General features: G+C 39.8%; 1 protein-coding gene across 3 annotated transcripts in view; it reads right to left on the reverse strand.

Moving 5' to 3' along the window:
- The window catches only part of PITPNC1 (phosphatidylinositol transfer protein cytoplasmic 1), a 78,153-nt gene that overhangs the window by 18,941 nt on the left and 40,802 nt on the right, over positions 1–18,410 (reverse strand). For all 3 annotated transcript variants that reach the window (XM_041409533.1, XM_041409532.1, XM_041409534.1), the window contains exons 5-6: positions 10,327–10,398; positions 837–932 (exon numbers count right to left, since the gene is read on the reverse strand). In XM_041409533.1, coding sequence (XP_041265467.1) covers positions 837–932; positions 10,327–10,398 — 168 coding nt within the window. The remainder of the gene's footprint in view (positions 1–836; positions 933–10,326; positions 10,399–18,410) is intronic.

The following is an 18,410-nucleotide window of genomic DNA, read 5'->3' on the forward strand; positions in this document are numbered from 1 at the left end:
GATAGTTAAACAGCTGCCATACTCACTGCCAGCTATGAATATAGACTTGGCTCCAGAGGCAAATCATATCTCCAAAATTAAATGCGAGCATAGATCTGATCATTCCTCTCTAGCTGCTTGTTGTGAACCATCATTTATCAACTCTGAGATTAAAACATTGAGACCTCATCTTCATTTGCATGGTGGCTGCTGATTTCAAGCAGTGAATTGCATTGACCTAGAAGAAGCACGCTCTTCAGAGATGTGCTCCATCAAATATACATGGGAGCAATTTCCGAGGGAATTTTCAGAGTGACTCTGCCTGCTGCCATTGATGCTTTTTGGCAGATCTGCTGCAGTCTGCAGTGTGCTTCAGTCCCTCTTGGTCTTGTGACATTGTTCCCTTCAAGCAATTGTGCATCAGCCCCTTGTCACTGCAGCACATCTGTCCTTTGCAGCTCTTGGACACTTTGCAGGGTTCACTGATCAGTGTGGGATGCAAGTAAGGACAGCAGGGGTGTTTAAAAGTGCTCAGATCTGCAAACTCTTCACAGAGCTTCATAATGCAAAGGAAAAGCCTTTTCTAGTTTGGACTAATTCAGCTGAGTATCAATGGTCTGGTACAGGATGTGTTCTGATAAAGGTAGGAAAGCATTTCAAAGAATCATCTGCAAAAGAAAGTGTTGGGCAATCTAGACAGAGGCTGCTGGCTGCTTCCCCTCTGACCAAAGGCTCTTGAGATATTACTGACCAGCAAGATTTAATACAAAAATAAAATGGTTTTGATTCCTATCCAGGCTGTTCTAAAGCCTCTTACCTTCCCTTCCTCACCAGTTCACAGCCAAGTTGCCTCTTACCTCTGATTCCTTGTAATAGCGCTCGGGAATCTCATCGCTGGCAATATCAATAAAGCAGACTTCTCGCTCCAGATCTTTAGCTTCTTTGTCAAAAATCTGCAAGAGTTAAAGAAATTCAAGGCTGTTACAGAACAACACCCTCACAAAATCCACCTGGAATAACTGTTACAAGCAGTTTCAATGACTTCTGCAACAGAATGTATTTTAGGCTTGTGCCTGAACAGCTTTGTGTAAAACGCTCGAGTTTTTGCAGGAACGCATTCTCCACCCTGCTGCTCACATCGTGTTCAGCACTGCCTGCTTTCACTGCTGTTTTTCCTTGGATTTTTTGGGAATGGAGACTTTGCTTACAAGCATTAAGGTCAACAATTTGGATTGTTTTTATTGTATTCTCCAATCTTTGTACCAGATTCTGTCACTGTGTAAAAAACCCAACTCTCTGGACTTGGGGGTTTCCCCCTCTAAGGACTACAGCAATGTGCAGGTGTTTGCTGGGAACAGTCAGTGTGAGTTGTTGTTACACTGAAAATCAAAATTTTGGTTGAACTGCCTCAGTGGAAGCTGCAAGCTTCCCCAACCCACCCATGCACACACATTTAAATCCTTTAGGACCTTGTTTGGAACAGCAAGCCTCCTGTTCTACGCAAGGTGAACGATGGAGATATTTTGAAAATCCAGGTCATTTGCAGCTGCAGCACAGTATCCTTCTGTGCCTGTGTCGATAATTTAATTATTTAGGCATCTCAGTGACCCATGTGACTTACACTGTGTCTGCAATACATTTTCCTCATGATTCTGAGACTTGGAAACAGCACTGAGCTAAAAGGCTACCATGAATTAGTGCCATGAAATTCAGGGAAGTTGTGCATCCACTGTAAGAATCAGTAATAAGCTCACAATGTGCTTTTTCCTTTGGGGCACAATGTTCTATAGCTGATATTTCCAGGAAGCAAAAATAATTTTGTTTTCTTTTTTTTTTTTTTTTTTTTTTTTAAATAAACCCATTGAATGCTCTCTTGATTTAATTAAATTCTAGAGGAACAGTTAAAAATACAAAATGCCAGGAACTATTTAGTAACAGAAATGCTACTTCATTATTTCTGAAAGCATTGGGGCTGCCCATTTAAAGCATTCAAAAAGAGCAATGGACTCCAGGGAACACAGGAACCAGCTGGTAGGAAGAAAATTGCTCAGGAAATCGTCTTTCAAATACAGGAAAAGCTGAAGTTTGACTCTACAATTTTAACTTGTCTTGGTAGTGAATAAAACAGGCAGCACTGAATGCTCACTGAACTGGATGTAATATGTTCACACATCTGAAACTGCTGAAGAACTGAGAAACTCCAACCTGGTTTTATTTGTATTATTATCCTTCTCTAATTGCTGTTTTGCAAAAACTTGTGTTAATTATTTGAGCAAAGTGGAACTTTGAAGGAAAGCCTTTCTCCTGTAGTGCTCCTTCTCTCAATTGGGTACATTGATGTAAATCACTTCTGTGTTTATATATATAATATAGGTCACCTTTTATAAGCTTCCTCACTTGCTTTTTTCCTAAACAAATTCAGAAATACAGAGCAAGCCCCGGATGAAATCAGTTGAACTATTTAAAGAATAAGATGCATTTCACCATAATCTGTCTAAAATAATGGAAATGGCACTTAAATGGACATTACCAGGTCAGCTGAGGCTTTGAATCTGTCCATGGCTTAGGCACAACCCCATAAATTCAAGCACATGCAAATCTCTGCCCATTTGCAACGGCCTAAATGGAAATGATTACCCAGTATCTTATCCAAAGAAATGTGCCCTGCTCTGTCCCAGACTTGATCCACATATTTCACCTCATGTGAAAATAGTTCTAAATTCCTTTTCTCTCTTTAAAATGCTATGATGGAAGTGGGGATGACAGATGCCTTTGCCAATCTGTCAAAACCAGGAGGAATTTTTCAACCATTTCAACGATGCCTTATTTGCTGCCGAGGCTGTCTCTGACCATTTCCTTTATTCCAGAAGTTTGCTGAATGACAGTCTTACTTCCCTTTGCCAGCAGAACTTGTTGTCTAATCATTTATGCTTCTCCCTTTCTCAGATTGTCCTCACAAGATTTGTAGCTAGAGATTTAATCTTCTCATTCTATCAGCAGTCGAAAATAAGGAGTCATTAGAGAACAAGACTGATTTCTTTCTTAGCTCTAATTCTCTTATTGCCTCTCTTAGCCACAGAGTCTTGGACTGCCTGAAACCCTGTAGGGAGGATGGGTTTATTGTGGCTGGGATCAAAGACACTAAAGAAACTTAAAAGTTTTAAAGGGAAAGATTAAAGGCCACAAAAAGTAGCATAAGGCTCCCAATCTGTGCAACTGTATTTGCAAATGTGCAGAAACTGAATGGTGAGAACAATCTGTATCCTTAAGAAGATGATGTAGAAGCCAGATTATTAAATATTCTATTGGAAAGGACTGGACAGGCTTTACATTTGGAAGCCAAGTAATTAATTGAGATTAAAATACACAATCAAATGGAAAACAAAGAGCAACATTCAGACTGAAGTGGCCTTTTTGCCATGGGTTTTGGTTTTATTTTGGGGGGAGTAACATGACAGTTTTTTTACAATAAACACTTATATACTTCCCTTTCCTAAGAGGAATAAAAAGTCAGCATGAATTAGACTACATCACTCCCAGAATGACAGAAAGTGGGAGAAAGGTTTCAGCTGGGTCTTCTTTATGACTGTCAGTGGTTTCTTCTGGTGAAAATTAAAAGAAACTCAAAAAACAAAAACCAAACCAAAACAACCCCCCCCAAAAAAAAAAAAAAACAAAACCCAAACCAACAAAAATAAAAGCCCCAACAAAAAAACAAACCACCCCCCCCCCCCCCCCAAAAACCCCCAAAAACACAAAAAAAACCCCCCCAACCAAAAAACCACTAAAAAACCCCAACCAACCAACTTCAAACCCAGCCAATCAACTGACCAGAAACCAAAAGTTAAGTTCACAAACCACACCCCCCCCCACCCCCAGGCAGGTGATTCCAGAATCTCAAGAAAGACAGCTCATACAGGATACTGCAGAAATGTAAGTCCTGGTGAACTTAAATTTCATTCCTTTGTTTCCCTCCTGCCCTACAAGGACATGTCCTGGCACATGCTTTGCTAGCAACTTCCCTTCTCCTGGTAGCCACAGTCAGAACAGAAATCAGGTCAGGATGTGATAGGAAATTTAATATCCTCTTTTCTACAAGCATTTTTTCCTATTTTTAATTTTTTTTCTATGTTTAGACTAAGTTGCTGGTTTCAATTTTATTCAAATGTAGTTAATCTAAAATATAACTTTATGGCCAATCTCCACAGCTAACCTGGACTGGATATAAACAGCATAAAGCCAATTTCTGCTGAATGCGTTTATTCCATCCACACTGGCAAACTCCTCACTCATCTGCACCACCAGGACTTCAAGAGTCACATCTGTGCCTCTGGCTTGGCTTTGTTTCATAATACATGATTCTCTCTTGTGATGTTTATTTTCCATCTTCAAGAGCAAAGGAACCATCCAAGGGTTTACCAGCTGGAAAGGTGTTTGGCTCTGTCATTACTACAAAATCCTTTTTTTTTTCCCAGCCTAAACACAAGGAGTTTGCAGTCAGAAGGCTGTAAAGAGACAGCTAATTCATGGCAGGGCTGTAATTGTGGTGAGGACTGCAAGAATAATCCTTTTCTTCCATTAGAAAAATGCACAGAATCTACTCTCCACCTTGAAATTCCCATCTCTGCAGACTGCCGTGGCCAGAACCACTGGCTGCTCCTCAGTGTGTTGCTGCACACCTTGAGCAGGTTGTGTCACTTGCTCCACTGGAGCTCTCATTTTTCTGAAAGAAAACTCCTCAGAACTCAGACCCATGGAGTTTATTCAGTAACTTTTCAATAAGTCATACTCCAACCTCAGCTGCTTCCAAATTCCCTAATTTCCTTTTGAGATTTACTTGGGCAGAGATTACAAGAGTTGACCAATTTCAAACCTATTTCTGGGATAAAACTATTTATGTGGACGTGCATAATTGGAAGCAATTTTTCTATGGAAAAAGACTGAATCTGTCTTTGAGAAAATTTGGCTCCATGAACTGGCTGGGAAGATCCCTGTGTGCCAGAGTAGGAGAGGCAGTTACATATTTATCTGCAGCCTTGCTCCCTGCTCCTTTTGATCTCTGTGTCATGACTCCCCTATTATTCCATCTCCTATAAAATATCTCATTAAGATTTGTGCTTTATGGACAGAAAACTGGATTTTTATGTAATTATGTCAAAGTGGCTCTGCTTCCAAGACCACAAGAAACTATCTATAATATTTACTGGGATTAGTTTTTTAAGTCACATCCAGTTCAGCTGCCAGATTTACTGACTAACTTCAGTAGTTCATTTAGAAAAATGAAAAAGTAGAGGAACAACCATATCACTTGTTCACACTCTGTCAGTGTGGGCCTTGTCATATGTTCTGTGATAGCCATATGTGCTTGGGACATAGGATCTGCAGTTCAACAAAGAGAGCTCTTCCCTCAGGAGGAATTTCAGACCAACCTTTCCACTTGTTTGCCTTTATCTTTTCAGACTTCTTAGAGGGGGGAAAAGCATTATAAAATCATGATTTATTCATTGCAAATTATGGGATACTCAGTACCATCATACAGGAAAAGTCCAGCTGCAAATCACCCTCAAAGTGTCCCTTGCTTTGATTTTGCCATATTTTGAGTGATGCCCAGCAATCCTTTTGACAGTTTCCAGAATGAGATCTTGTGGTGCAGGTTAAACCAGGGCACAGCTGAATCCTTTTCAGCTGAAATCAGTGTTTCATGGCAGTTGCCTTAAATAGTGAATTTACATTTAATTTCCATGTGCTATATTCAAGTTTGTTACAACCTAGTTCCACATTACTAAGATAGAAGACAAAAATAGAGGAAAAACCACCCTAAACTCAACCAAACTAGAAATGGATTTTCTTGTTAGCTGCCATATCTAAAATTTATTTTATTTTAGTTGCATAATCAAGATCCAGACACTGAGTTTGCCAGAGAAAAACGTTATGCTACGACGAGCAAGGCACTGGAAATTTTACATACAGTGAATTTTCATTATTGACAACCTTTGAATTATTTGACAAGCTGTACTTTTTTTTTTGCTTTTCCCAGACACCATCAGATGGCAAAAAATCACTGCCCAAATATCAGCAGCAATTAATTCTGTGACTAAAAAACAAAACAAAACAAATCAACAGAAATCAGTCAAACATAATGATCCTTGTGCAACAAATAGGAAAATGGAACGTGTCTGTGATTCAGTGATTTGCTTGAGCAGTGTCTGTCCCCAGCCTGCCTTTGCTGTACCTTCGCTGCCTTGCAGACATTTTCCCAGTAGCAGAGGGTGACACGCAGGGACAGTGTGGCGCTGCCATGTGTGACATGGCTGGGCATTGATTGCAGCAGCCACTGCAGCCATCTGGTGTGGCCCTGCAATCAACACAGCTGATTGCAATGCACAGTTGGTGCATTCCCCACGAAAAGGAAAAAGCCAAAATGTGTGTCTGTAGTGCACACTGAAACAGTAAGGAAAAGAGATGGGAGAGAAGTGAGAGCGAGACGACAGTTCCAATAAATCAGTCCTTTGTGACACAAACACTGAGCAGGCAATGGACTGTTGAAAGAAAATACCTGTCCAAATAAAAAAAGAGCTTACGGAAGTGTTCTCATGGAAAGCACACACCCAGTTTATTGACACACAAGCAGTAACTCCCACCCTCCTGCCCGGATTTCTACCATTTCATTCAGCAGAGACCTGTAAGAATTCTCTCTGTAAGGATGTCCCTTATGTTGTAAATATTCAGAATACAGACTTTATCAATCTATATTCAAATTCCCAAAGTGCTAATTTTCCTTTGGGAGAAGGATGTGATTACTGTGCCCTTTTACACTGCTCTGTGCCCACTGAGGCTCTGGGCTGTAGGCACCTGCACTTCTCCCTGCCCAGCACTGCCCAGTGGAAGCAGCTCAGGATACAAAGGGAAGCAATATTTTCATGACTCTAGAGATGCCACTTCCCATGTCATTTACATCTCACAAAACATTCTAATTTTTATAAATTCCATTTTGTCATTTAAAATAAAAGTAAAATCAAAATAAAATTTCTCTTTAAGAAGTTGACTTTTAATTTAAAAGATCTGAAAGAGGAAATACTGACTGGCCTGACTCACTGGTCCAGTTTCTGACAGTGTTAATGAAGCTGTAAAGCTACAAGGTAGCAGGGACAATATTTGATGTACTCACATGCTCATCCAACACTGGCTCTGTTTTTCTAAGAATAGAGTTGCCATGGAACAGCTACATGGGATACATTAAAATCAGCTGCTCTGAGCACAGAAATCACAGCTCATTGGATTTATGGTTCTGCACTACTACACAAGGTCACCTAAATAAAGACATTTATTGTCCATTGTTCTTTCTGTCAGTATTTATATTTGTGCAAATCAACTGCAAACTTTAACAGATTGGAACAAGAATGCTTTAACACATTTAAAATAGCTTAAAATGGTAATGAATTCTAAGACACAGAAAAATCAGGCTCCAGAGCAGACACCGCCTTTCACTAGTATTACTACTGTCTTCTGTCATGCTAAATGGGAAGAAAAATCAGTAGGAACTTTGCATCAAGATATATTGCAATAATTAGAATTATACCAGACAACACAACATGTTAAATGAAATAATTCTAATAACATCCTAGCCTACCAAATAACAGGAACCCAAGACCATTTATAATGCTTTCTTCCATTGATCAGTGGAATTAGTTTTAGTATCCTTATGTCTGAGTAGTGCTTTTCACAATCAATATCTACTTTATCAGACAGTATGGAAATGAAGAATAGATCAGAGTGCAAAGATTTTAAAAAAACTGTATGATCTAAAAAAATACATTGAGAAATAGCTGAGTTAAAATCAGATTTGTATTATTGCCCCCATTACTGTAACATTAATATTCATTCAGTCTATTTTGCATTACAACTGCAAAATTTACAGAAGTATTTTTTGGATTAATTATTTCTTCATCAGACAAGGCTGATAGTTGCAATGAAGGAAAATACAGTGTATCTATGGAAATCTATAGGAATGGGTGCAATGAAGGAAAATACAGTGTATCTATGGAAATCTATAGGAATGGGTGCTATTTACAGAAGTATTTTTTGGATTAATTATTTCTTCATCAGACAAGGCTGATAGTTGCAATGAAGGAAAATACAGTGTATCTATGGAAATCTATAGGAATGGGTGCAATGAAGGAAAATACAGTGTATCTATGGAAATCTATAGGAATGGGTGCTCTGCTTCCTATTGTTTTCTACCCAAACAGTGACATTTAATCTAAACTTGTCTGACACAAAGGAGAAATGCACTTTGCAAGTTCTTAAGGGAGGTTTAAGCCTGCCCATTGAGCAATGGAAATGAGGTTGACTCCTGCTCCTAGTTCCAAGGGGTTTGGATTAACAGAAGCCTCTCCATATTTAGGAACCTTCCAGCATTTCAGTGCTGCACCAGTCATGTCTGTGGTCCCAGATAAAGATCATGGGAGCACAAAAATGTAGATTTTCCATTGGTTTATGTGTTCACACCAGGGAACAGCACATCTCTCAGAATTACAAAATCAGGGAAATTAGGGCTGGAGTGCAACCTTCTAATTCAGCTGCTCTTTCTCCTCCTCAGTTCAAGCAGGGGTCAGTGAAATCTCTTAATCTAGGCAAACACTGGCTTAGTCTGTGACTCAGGTGCTGCAATAGAAAGGTAATGTGATATTACCCCACTGGCAGTCTGGTAAAAATGACATTGGAAGAGCTGGATTCAAGCAGAATAGAGTTTCTTTGATTTACATCACTGGAGTATCCCACCTCTGTGCCACTTTCATCTGAATTCCATGGCTGGATACTGCTCAGGGCTTGATTCACAGTATTTTAGCCACAAGCTGACACACTGAAAGAATTCACTCTGCTTAAATAGCTTCAGTTCTTCCTCTGTCAGACAGCAGCCCAGATCATGTCTGCTCACTGCTGACATTATAATGCACCAGAAAATTAGTCTGCACCCTCCCAAAACCAAAGGTGTGGGCTTGCTCTGAATTAAAGTGCTGCCAAAAAGCAGAAGTGAACATTAAAAAGTGCACAAATTACACAATGTTCATCTAGCTGGTAATGTAATACACTTCTTTTTCACTCACTCACTGATCTGGCTTAGAGTAGCAGCGACTGTGAGTGGTTGGTATCTGGTGGTTAATAGATGATCCCTGTCATGTTCCCAGTGGGAAAGTGTCTGCATGCCAAAAGCATTATTCCAAATTCCACCTTGTTCTTGTACATGTAATTATTCTGCCATAAGCAGTGCAACAGCTGTCAGCCTCATGAACAGGCAGCCCCAGGGGGCTGAGGGAAATGTACCTCCCACCTGGAGAACAGAACACCTTCCTCTTACCAAGACTGCTGGAGGGACACCCCAAAACGCTGGAAGGCTGTGCTCAGACCCCTTAAAATCTGCTTGCCTGCCTTTTTCCTTTTCAAGAATGAGTTCAAACACCCCATCATTGGGTCTCTGTTTTACAGCTCAAATTTCCACACATTTAAACTTTGTTCATGCCTACAAGAAACCTCTTCCCACAAGTCTGCAACCAATGCATACCAAAATGAAACAGGAAGAAACACATTTGTGTATGAACCCAAGGGTTCAATCTTTACATGCTAGGCTTTAGTGAAAGTTATTCTTCTATTTTTGCAAGGTAAACGCAGACTCTGCTTTGCTCTCTGCACAGCAAAGCCTGCTTGACCTCCTGCCCTCTGATCCAGAGCCTCTCTGATCAGCAGCTGCTGGCTTCTCACTCCCACCCTTCCTCTGCAGAGGGTTTTACATAGTTAATTGTCCTTCTCATCTCTAAGCTCTACCTCTGAAAATTTTTAACTTTGGGTAAGTGACTGCCAAAAGCATTACCTAAGTGCACAGCCATTGCTCCCCCAAGCTGCTTTCTGAGATCTCTCATCTCTGACCATTGTTCAGTTTCCTGTTTGTCCTTCCTGACACCTCCTCGGAATTCAACCCCCTTTATTCAGAGATAATAATGTGAAACACAGAAAGTAGAATACCAGCACACCAAAAAAACCAAAAACCCAGTCATCTTTTCTTTACTTTCCATAAATGTTCATCATGACTAAATTCACATATGTCAATTATGCTGTGTTTAGAGAAGGAACAAACAGAAGAGGCAGAAAGGAAGGTGTGTACACAGATCTTTCATCTCCTGCTACTTCACAGGTAACTCCTCTGCAGCTGCTCAAGACCAGGACACCCAGGGAGGGGCAAAGGCACAAGTTTGATGGGGCTTTATCCCAAATTGAGAGACCTCCAGGCCCCAGACAGACTGTGGTTAACAAGAGCATTAAATCAACTTTTGCACAAGGTGCCATACTTACACTGTCATTGCTTCCTTTGTTGTCCTCATATTTTGTCTCTATATGAATGGAGAATTTAGGCAAAAACGAACACTGCAACAAAAAAAAAGTATGTTTAACACAAAAAATATGCCTTGCTTCATCAGCTGACACATTCAGTACATCCCTTTTGTATCACCTTTCTTATTTTTTTCAGATTACTTCAAGAAAAAGAGTAAATGTTCCCATACATTCAGTACATCCCTTTGTATCACCTCTCTTTTTTTTTTTTCAGATTACTTCAAGAAAAAGAGTAAATGTTCCCAGAATTTAAACCTGAAAGGTTTGATGGTTCTGGAGGGATCCAGAGATTCTATCTAAAAGCTGAAAATTATAATGAAGATATAAATAAATCAGTATAAGCAGTCTGGAATAATTAGATGCAATGGTTTTCATGCTCACTATGCCCAAGAGTATGAATGTCCTGAATGTCTTGTTAGAAATTCAATTCACTAAGATCTTGAGAGCAACTTGATATCCCTCATTACAGACCAGCCTATCCCCATATAGAAAAACCCAAGGACACTTCACCAGATGCACGTCCTGACCAAACAGACAGCAATGCTTTCATATGTGAGGACTTTTTCTTAATTTTCAGTGAGAAATGAATTTTAGCATCATTTCCTGTTAATGAAATTTAGCTGGATTATGAACCCCTGTGAAAAATCCTTTTTACTAAACCCAAATAAATCTTTAGATAGTAATGCCAAAAAAAAAAAAAACAAAAGAGATAAAAAAGAAGAATGAAGAAATGTTTTCCTGTTAAACATGAATATTCTGTATTTACATGGGAATAAATTTCTTTTTCTGAGGATTGCTTAGCTTAGTTGGCTTATGAAAACTAGAATTTGTAATACTAGGCAACATAATTCCATCATAATAAATATTTCAAATATATTTTATTTATAAATTCACAGTTCTTCTTTCAAAGCAAGTTTGCAGACAGGCAGATAGAACAGCTGTCTAACCAGCTCTAAATGACACTAGTTCAGCATCTTTCCCATTAGTCACCAAGGCTTTCCCTGCATTAACTGCCAGTTCCTTGTGTGATGCATCACTAATCCCCTATGGCAAATGACTCCTTCATGGGCTGTGCATACAGGTTATACAATGAGGGTGTTTGGACACCTCAGTGTTCACACTGCTGCTGGTCCAAGTCCAGGCTTGAAAACATTCAGAGAGTTCCTCAAGGGAGGGGCTGGTGAGTAAGGGAAGAGGGTGTTTAGGAGGCCAGGTGTAGTGCAACAGCTGAAATCTAAGGCAGCTCCTTGGAGACTGCAGGAAAGACATCCCTCCATCAATGGGTATCACCCAACAAGTCATTGTTCAGTCTTCTTCTGATCACAGGATATCCACTATCAATCAGCACATCTAGAATCAATCCTGGTCGAAAAAACAAGTGAGACAGTTTCCTCAAAATAAGGTTCTGGTGCTATGGAAGGCAAAACCCCCTTCATGCTGTTGATCTGAAGCACAGCTGCAGTTTCAGAGGGATTTATGAATAAAACCAAATGTCAGATTTCCCTTTGACCTTGGTATTAAAGAAATGCCTGCTATTTTCAATCACTGTCAGGAGGTTGCCAGCAATGAGTCAGGTCATGACACCGAAATGTCACCGTTCCATGTACTGAACGTGAGGCTGCATTGGGCTGCCTGGAGAAGCTCAACAAGCCACTGCTTGAGCCTAGCTGTTGATTCCTGTGACCCAGAATCTAAACTCTAATTAAAACAAGAGATCTTCTAACCTTGTATTTCAAAAAGAAGCATTAAGAAAAGACCAAGGTTCCTTAGACTACCATAGAAGAATGGTGCCATTTACCTCAAGCCACCTCATTAGAGAGCCACTTTCTGTAAAGCCACCCACAGGCAGCCTCCCTGTGTGTTTAGTATGAAGGAGAGAACTGTTAACAACCTAATTTGAGATTATAAATGGCAACATGGGTTTACCCCAAATGAAAATTCAAATTCACCAGAAGTCCTCCACCGCAAAAATCTCTCTCAGAAACTCAACTGGCTGGCAACCACTGCTCTAGCAGCTGTGGGGGGTCTTGCTGTCTTACAGGAACACTTAGCAGGGTCCAAATTTTTGAACATTTCACAGAATGTGTCTCATGATTCATCAGCTGCACTCTGACTAATTGGAAGAGGGCTCTGGCAGAACTAGAAAACTGTTTATGCATCATTCAAAAGACTATTATTCATCGTGCAAAAAGTTGGGTTTTTCCCCTCAAGTGGCGGCATATTTACTTAACTGGGGATTAAAATTGTTATGCAACAGTCAGAAACAAACTGGGGAATGAATAGTAGGTAATAAACCTTTTAGGAGACTCTTATTTTCTTCTGAGCACCAGTCCCTTTCTGCTCTGCCTCCTCTGGGGCCCGTGTTCTTCCAGCACTGACCCGGAGGCGATCGATTCGAGCGCACACAGGAATGCACAGGGCACTCTTTCCAGCTCTCCATTTCACTGCCTCTACAGTTTGCAAGGATCCTCTTGGGAATGAAATAGTGGCAAATTCAATCTTTAACTTGAAATTAAACTTAAGTTCTACAGAATAATTCAAAATCTTCAGTCAAAGGTCTTCAATGATGAGGTGTCTTTGTGTAAAGCTCTCAAAGGAGGCATCTTAGGTATTGTCACCTCCAGACTTTGTAGATGTCTTATAAACTCCTTTAAAATTTTTATACCCTAGCACACCTGTGACACTCAAAAACAAATAAGGAGAATATTCAGAGGGTTTTGTTTGTTCTCCTAATCTTTCTATATTTGGCACCTCAATTTTGGAAGAACCAGGAGAGGTTTAAAGCTCAAGAGAGCACCAGTGCAATAACAGGAGAGTGAACCAGTAATTACCCGCGTGAGCAGGGGTATTTCCACCTTAGAATGAAGGGAATGAAAGCAGAATATGGAAAGCACAGCCCCCAGTTGCGTTTGCAATTCCCTACATATAACCTCTTGAAAAATACAAGGCCTATTTTTAGCATGATGATTGATTAGCGTTGCCATAGCAATAAGCAACACTTACAAGAACAGGGTAGAACCGAGGTGTGCCAAAACACTTGCCAAAGTCTTAAAGAGACAGTCAAACACAGGCAGGGTGTGACAATTATTTAATGGAGAGGGCTGTCAAATTCACCTTTGCTAGTATTTACACCTGAGGTGGCTGTGGGAATTACTGCAGGTGTCAGCAAATATGTTGGTCTGAGAGAGGCTTCTTCACCCTCTGGAACCTGCTTTGTGTGAACGATGCCAGTTCATCAATGCTGTTGCAGCTGGTTTCATTTTCCATGTGGTTTCTGCCTGCAGAATGTTCAAAGACCTGCTAGAGACCTCATCCTTGCTCTCCACCTCTCCTGTTCCTTGTGAATATTGTTCCACAATCCTTGGCAGTTATTTCTGCACAGTAAAAATTAATCCCCCTTTTTTTTTTTTTTTTTTTTTTTTTTTTTTTTTTTTTTAAGCAGCAGAAGCATATTTCCCTAAATCTTAACATAAAAGCCCAGCAAGGCAGACATTTTATGCAAATGTTCTCTCTTATCTTCCACCACTTCTCAGACTGATGATTTTTTTACATGGTCACATATGCATTATTTTGACAACACAGGTGGAACTGGATTCTTTAGAGAGTGATCTCCATGGAGCCTAAAGAGAACAAAGTGACTGCTACAATGAGGTGAGAACGTTCAAGCAAATTAAATCTTTTCCATAGGGTAACTCCCATATATCACATCCTTTAAATTCAAATTTTTTGTATGCTATTTTGGTATTCAGGGGGTAACAACAGCATTTCTTTAATGAAGATCAAGAACCTGGGAAAGAGAAATGGAGTCCCAACTTTGCTGTGAGCAACAAAGGGGATGTGGGACTGTGGGGTGATGGAAGGTGGAATTTTGGAAAATGGACAATGGGGAGTTATTGACTCCCCTCAGATTGCTGCAGACAGAGCTGCTGTGTGGTCAGGTCACCCAGGCACAAACCAGCATCAATCAGGGTGACAAGGCTGGAAGAGAATAGACGGAAAGGGCTGGGCAGGGTGATGGCATTTGGAAGATGTGACTCAGTGAGAGGGAGGAGAATTTGGAAAGCAAGATAAACACAGGAAGGTGGCAAACAGCAAACAAAAGTACTGTTGAGTGGAAAGGAAAAGAACAATGCAAAAACAGGGCTTGAAAATAAACAAGGGAGCAAAACTCTCATAAACAAGCAGAGGAAGAAAACCACTGTCTGTATTGTGTACAATAACCTGGAGATGGAACGATGAGTAACAAGTTGCCTCCAACCGCTAGAAAACTCTTATCTCTGGCTTTGCCTTCCCTTAGGATCTCTTTCTTTGATACATGGGAACAGTAACCTCCTTACTGAAGAAGAAATGAAGTGAAAAGCAGCGTGCACAAGTGGAAATGACAGTCCCATCCATCAGAGAGGGGGCTGGATTGCTTTGGAATAAGGCAATGCTGGAAAAAGGGGAATTCTCCCAAGCAGTTTGAGTTACTTGTTTCAATGGGATTAAGCTATTAAATGAGAATACAGGTTTGCAGTTCTCTAAAAAATGTATTATTTTTTTCTTATAAATACTACAGAGGTCCTTCCTTTTGCTGGAATCTCTCCTAAGGGAAATAAATCTGTGTTTTCCCAGGACAATGGCATCAGTGAGCCTGTTTTCTGAGCTGAGGGGGTAAGATGGGAGGATGCTGGTAGCAACTTTGCATTAGGCTCTAATCCTGCAGTATGGATTCTTTGTACTCCATTTTTGATGCAGACTCTTTAAATCCTCAAATTGCAGAAAATTTCAGCCCTGAAGAGTGAGGGGTTAGATCCAAATTTCAAGGGCTGGAAATCAGATAAGGAGAACACAGGAAAAAAACTCTACAGCAATGTTTATCTGAAACAACTCTTTTCCTTCTCAAGTCATCTCATTATAAAAATAACAATACAAAAACATTCCTTCCAGATAATTTACTTCATGGATAAACCAGCAGTTAAGTGAAGCACAAAACATGCCTGTTCTCAAAAGTAATCAGAAACCAGCAGGTCAGTAATGGACCATTTAGCAACTCTCACTCTGGGGCCTTGACACATACCAGATGACATAATTTTATTTTCCTCAGTCATTTGCTGTAGAAAAATAAATATCATTGTGATAAATCATCAAAGGAATTGTTGTCTCCTGCTTTCTGTTCCATAACTGATTTTTGTAAATATTCTGGGTTTATATTCTATTCATGAGGATGTTTAGGACATTGGCATGTTGAAGGAATGCTCCTCCTCCTTGTACAGAGCAAACAATGCCATTTTAATGTTTGTTTTGTCTATATAATTGTGAAACTAACAATTGTCCATAAATTACGAACAAAAAATTTATTCAGCTGTTTTTAAACTTCATTCCCAGAACTGAAATATTGCTAACACCACAAAAGCCATTCAGGTCAGGCAAATCTCTTTGAACTGATCCTTGGTAAACACTTGAACTGCACCTTCAAACCCAGAAGAGTTTGCTTAAATTCTCTTTGTATTTTTCCTAGCCACTTTCTACTCCAGCCTGAGAGCTAAACTTTGGCTCATTTTCACTGTACTTCGATCACATGAAGATTTTGTACTATGGTTTAGTCACCAAACATGATCTGATTATTTGTTTGCTTGAGGCTCCTCTCTTTTTTTGTCCAGAATCTCCACTGTCTCTTGAGCAGGTTGAATGGATATTTGCTCTGTGCTGTTTATTTTCTAACAATATCCCAATGCAGGTAAAGAAACTTAGTTCTATGCAATTCTTCTTCGTTTGGTTTGCGGTAGACACAAGTTTGCTTTCTAGTTAATTATTTCTAATCTTGCTGGGCAACCTCAGAAATAAAAATAACAAAGCCTCCTGAAAGTTCAGTTTTCTTGCCACTGTGAATAGCATAGATATTTTCCACTAAAAATACATATTTGCTGTGATAAGCTGGCACACAAGGGGTTATTGATCTTGTCTCCATCCCCCAAGAGAAAAAGGCCTTGACTAGCAAAGGAATTCTTCCAAAGGCAGCAGCTAACAGCACCCATTCCCCAGGAGCAGATGTAGCTGGGCAGGAGGAACCTGACCACACCCAAGTCCTGGAATTGCTTTTGGAGTGGAATCCACTGGAGTTACTCCTATAGGGCTGCATTTCTGCTGCATCCTAAATCACAGGTTTATTATCTTAACATCAACCTAATCACAATATAAATGAATCTGTAGATAAAACCTAAACATGTATTTTAGCAAGATATCTTGTGAGGCTTCTAATGACAAGATCAAAACCAAAGCAGCTTCAGTGTCTATCTTGAAGACACTTTTTCACATACAGGTCTGAAGTAACACCCCAACCACTAAAACTTTGAACTTTACAGGAATATCTTATTCTCTAAATAGCACCCCCAAATCTGGATGACTTCCTTTGGCTTCAGCTCTGACAGTATTTTTTGACTTCCTCCTCCCTCTCCATGTCAGCAGGAAGCTTTCAAGGATTAGCTCCAGCTCTGATGCAGCACTTGGGACAGTCCCCATGTATCACCTTCCTGAGAGGAAGTCTTCTGTAGGGCAGCTTTAACCAGGTGCATTTGCAAATGCTCTCCTGATGTGACCCTACAGCACAAATTGCACCCCACAAAAGCATCACTTGTGCAATAGTTCTGTTAAACTCATTATCTCAAGTGTGGCTTTTGCTTTACATGTTGTTAACATGGTTGTCAATACCCAGTAGCAGATGTGGTGTTTGTTGTCAAATGTAGGGGGTTGCTGTGTAACAAATACCATTGCTTAAAGCAGATGCCATCATAACTGGATCCAGATTACAGAGGACTAATATCATGACAATATAATTTCCATTCCTGTTTTCATGCATCTAATTGCTTTTGGCTTTTTATACAACCATGGCACAGAACAATATTCTGAAAATTGTTTTTCAATGCCTGATGAGCATTTTTTCTTAGGTGCCCTAATTTCAGGTCTTTAAGAAGGTCGTATTTATGAATTCCATAACATTCACAGGAGAATCAGATTGATGAAATTATTCCATACTGCATTTCTAAATGCCAGAATATGGGCTTGAATGCTATTTCTCAACAGCTTACACATTTTAGAACTGAAAAACCTTAAGACTGTCAGTAAGGTTCAGTCTGCTATTCACATCCTTTTCCAAATCACTAACACACACTGAAATAACATGCTGAGCCTTTAAGGTCCTTCTCTTTATTTAGAGTGGAATTTACAAGGTTAATAAGGTGTGAACATACCACAGAGCAGTACGTACTTGACTCGATAAGATTATGCTTTATTTATCCAATTATTGGCCTGCCTTTAGAATGAGTTTTCCTTGAAATGAGGCTCAATTTGACTCTCACCATTTCTCACAGACCCTTCAGAAATAATTTATGATCTTTAAGAAAAGGACTTTCAAGCTATCTTACATATTTTGGGCAATGTCTGTGGGCTTATTCTTTCTTTCAGAATTCTCTAATGAATACAGAAGATCAAATTTAGAGAAATATTGCAGACAAGGATAGCAATTATTCCCAGTGGTATGTTTAACATTTTTGTTCCAGATTCAACAGTTGGAGGCAAAGGCACTGTCTCTGTTTTCCATGAAGATAAATTCATAGCCAATCAGCTCCATTAATACATATTTTAGATTTTTGTCTGAAGTACAGTTTCTCTTATCTCCTCCCAGTACTTCTAGTTCTGTTTCCTTGCACCATGGTAATTAGTCCCCAGCTCCCCATGGCAGTTACAGTGTCACTTAGTGATTGTTTTGCCTACCTTCTAAATTTCTGGACTGATTTAATTTTTCTTTATATGTCTCTTCAACGCTGCAATCACTTCTGCTGATGCTCTTGAACATTTCTGTAGCTGGTACCTCCGACCTGCACCAGGTGTTTCACCAGATCAGACAGAGATCACCTCCTGATTCAGATTCTCTGAGTACAGCACTGCTGTTTGGCTTTAATAATGTATTGCATTTCAAATTTAGACACATATTCTGTCTGCCACCACCCTTTGCATCATCCCCACTCGTCTCTCTTAGTTAAAGAAAAAAAAAATCAAAAAATCAC

Source organism: Onychostruthus taczanowskii, unplaced genomic scaffold (genome assembly GCF_017590055.1).
Source record: "Onychostruthus taczanowskii isolate IOZ18803 unplaced genomic scaffold, ASM1759005v1 scaffold30, whole genome shotgun sequence".
In the NCBI taxonomy this organism is placed as follows: domain Eukaryota; kingdom Metazoa; phylum Chordata; class Aves; order Passeriformes; family Passeridae; genus Onychostruthus; species Onychostruthus taczanowskii.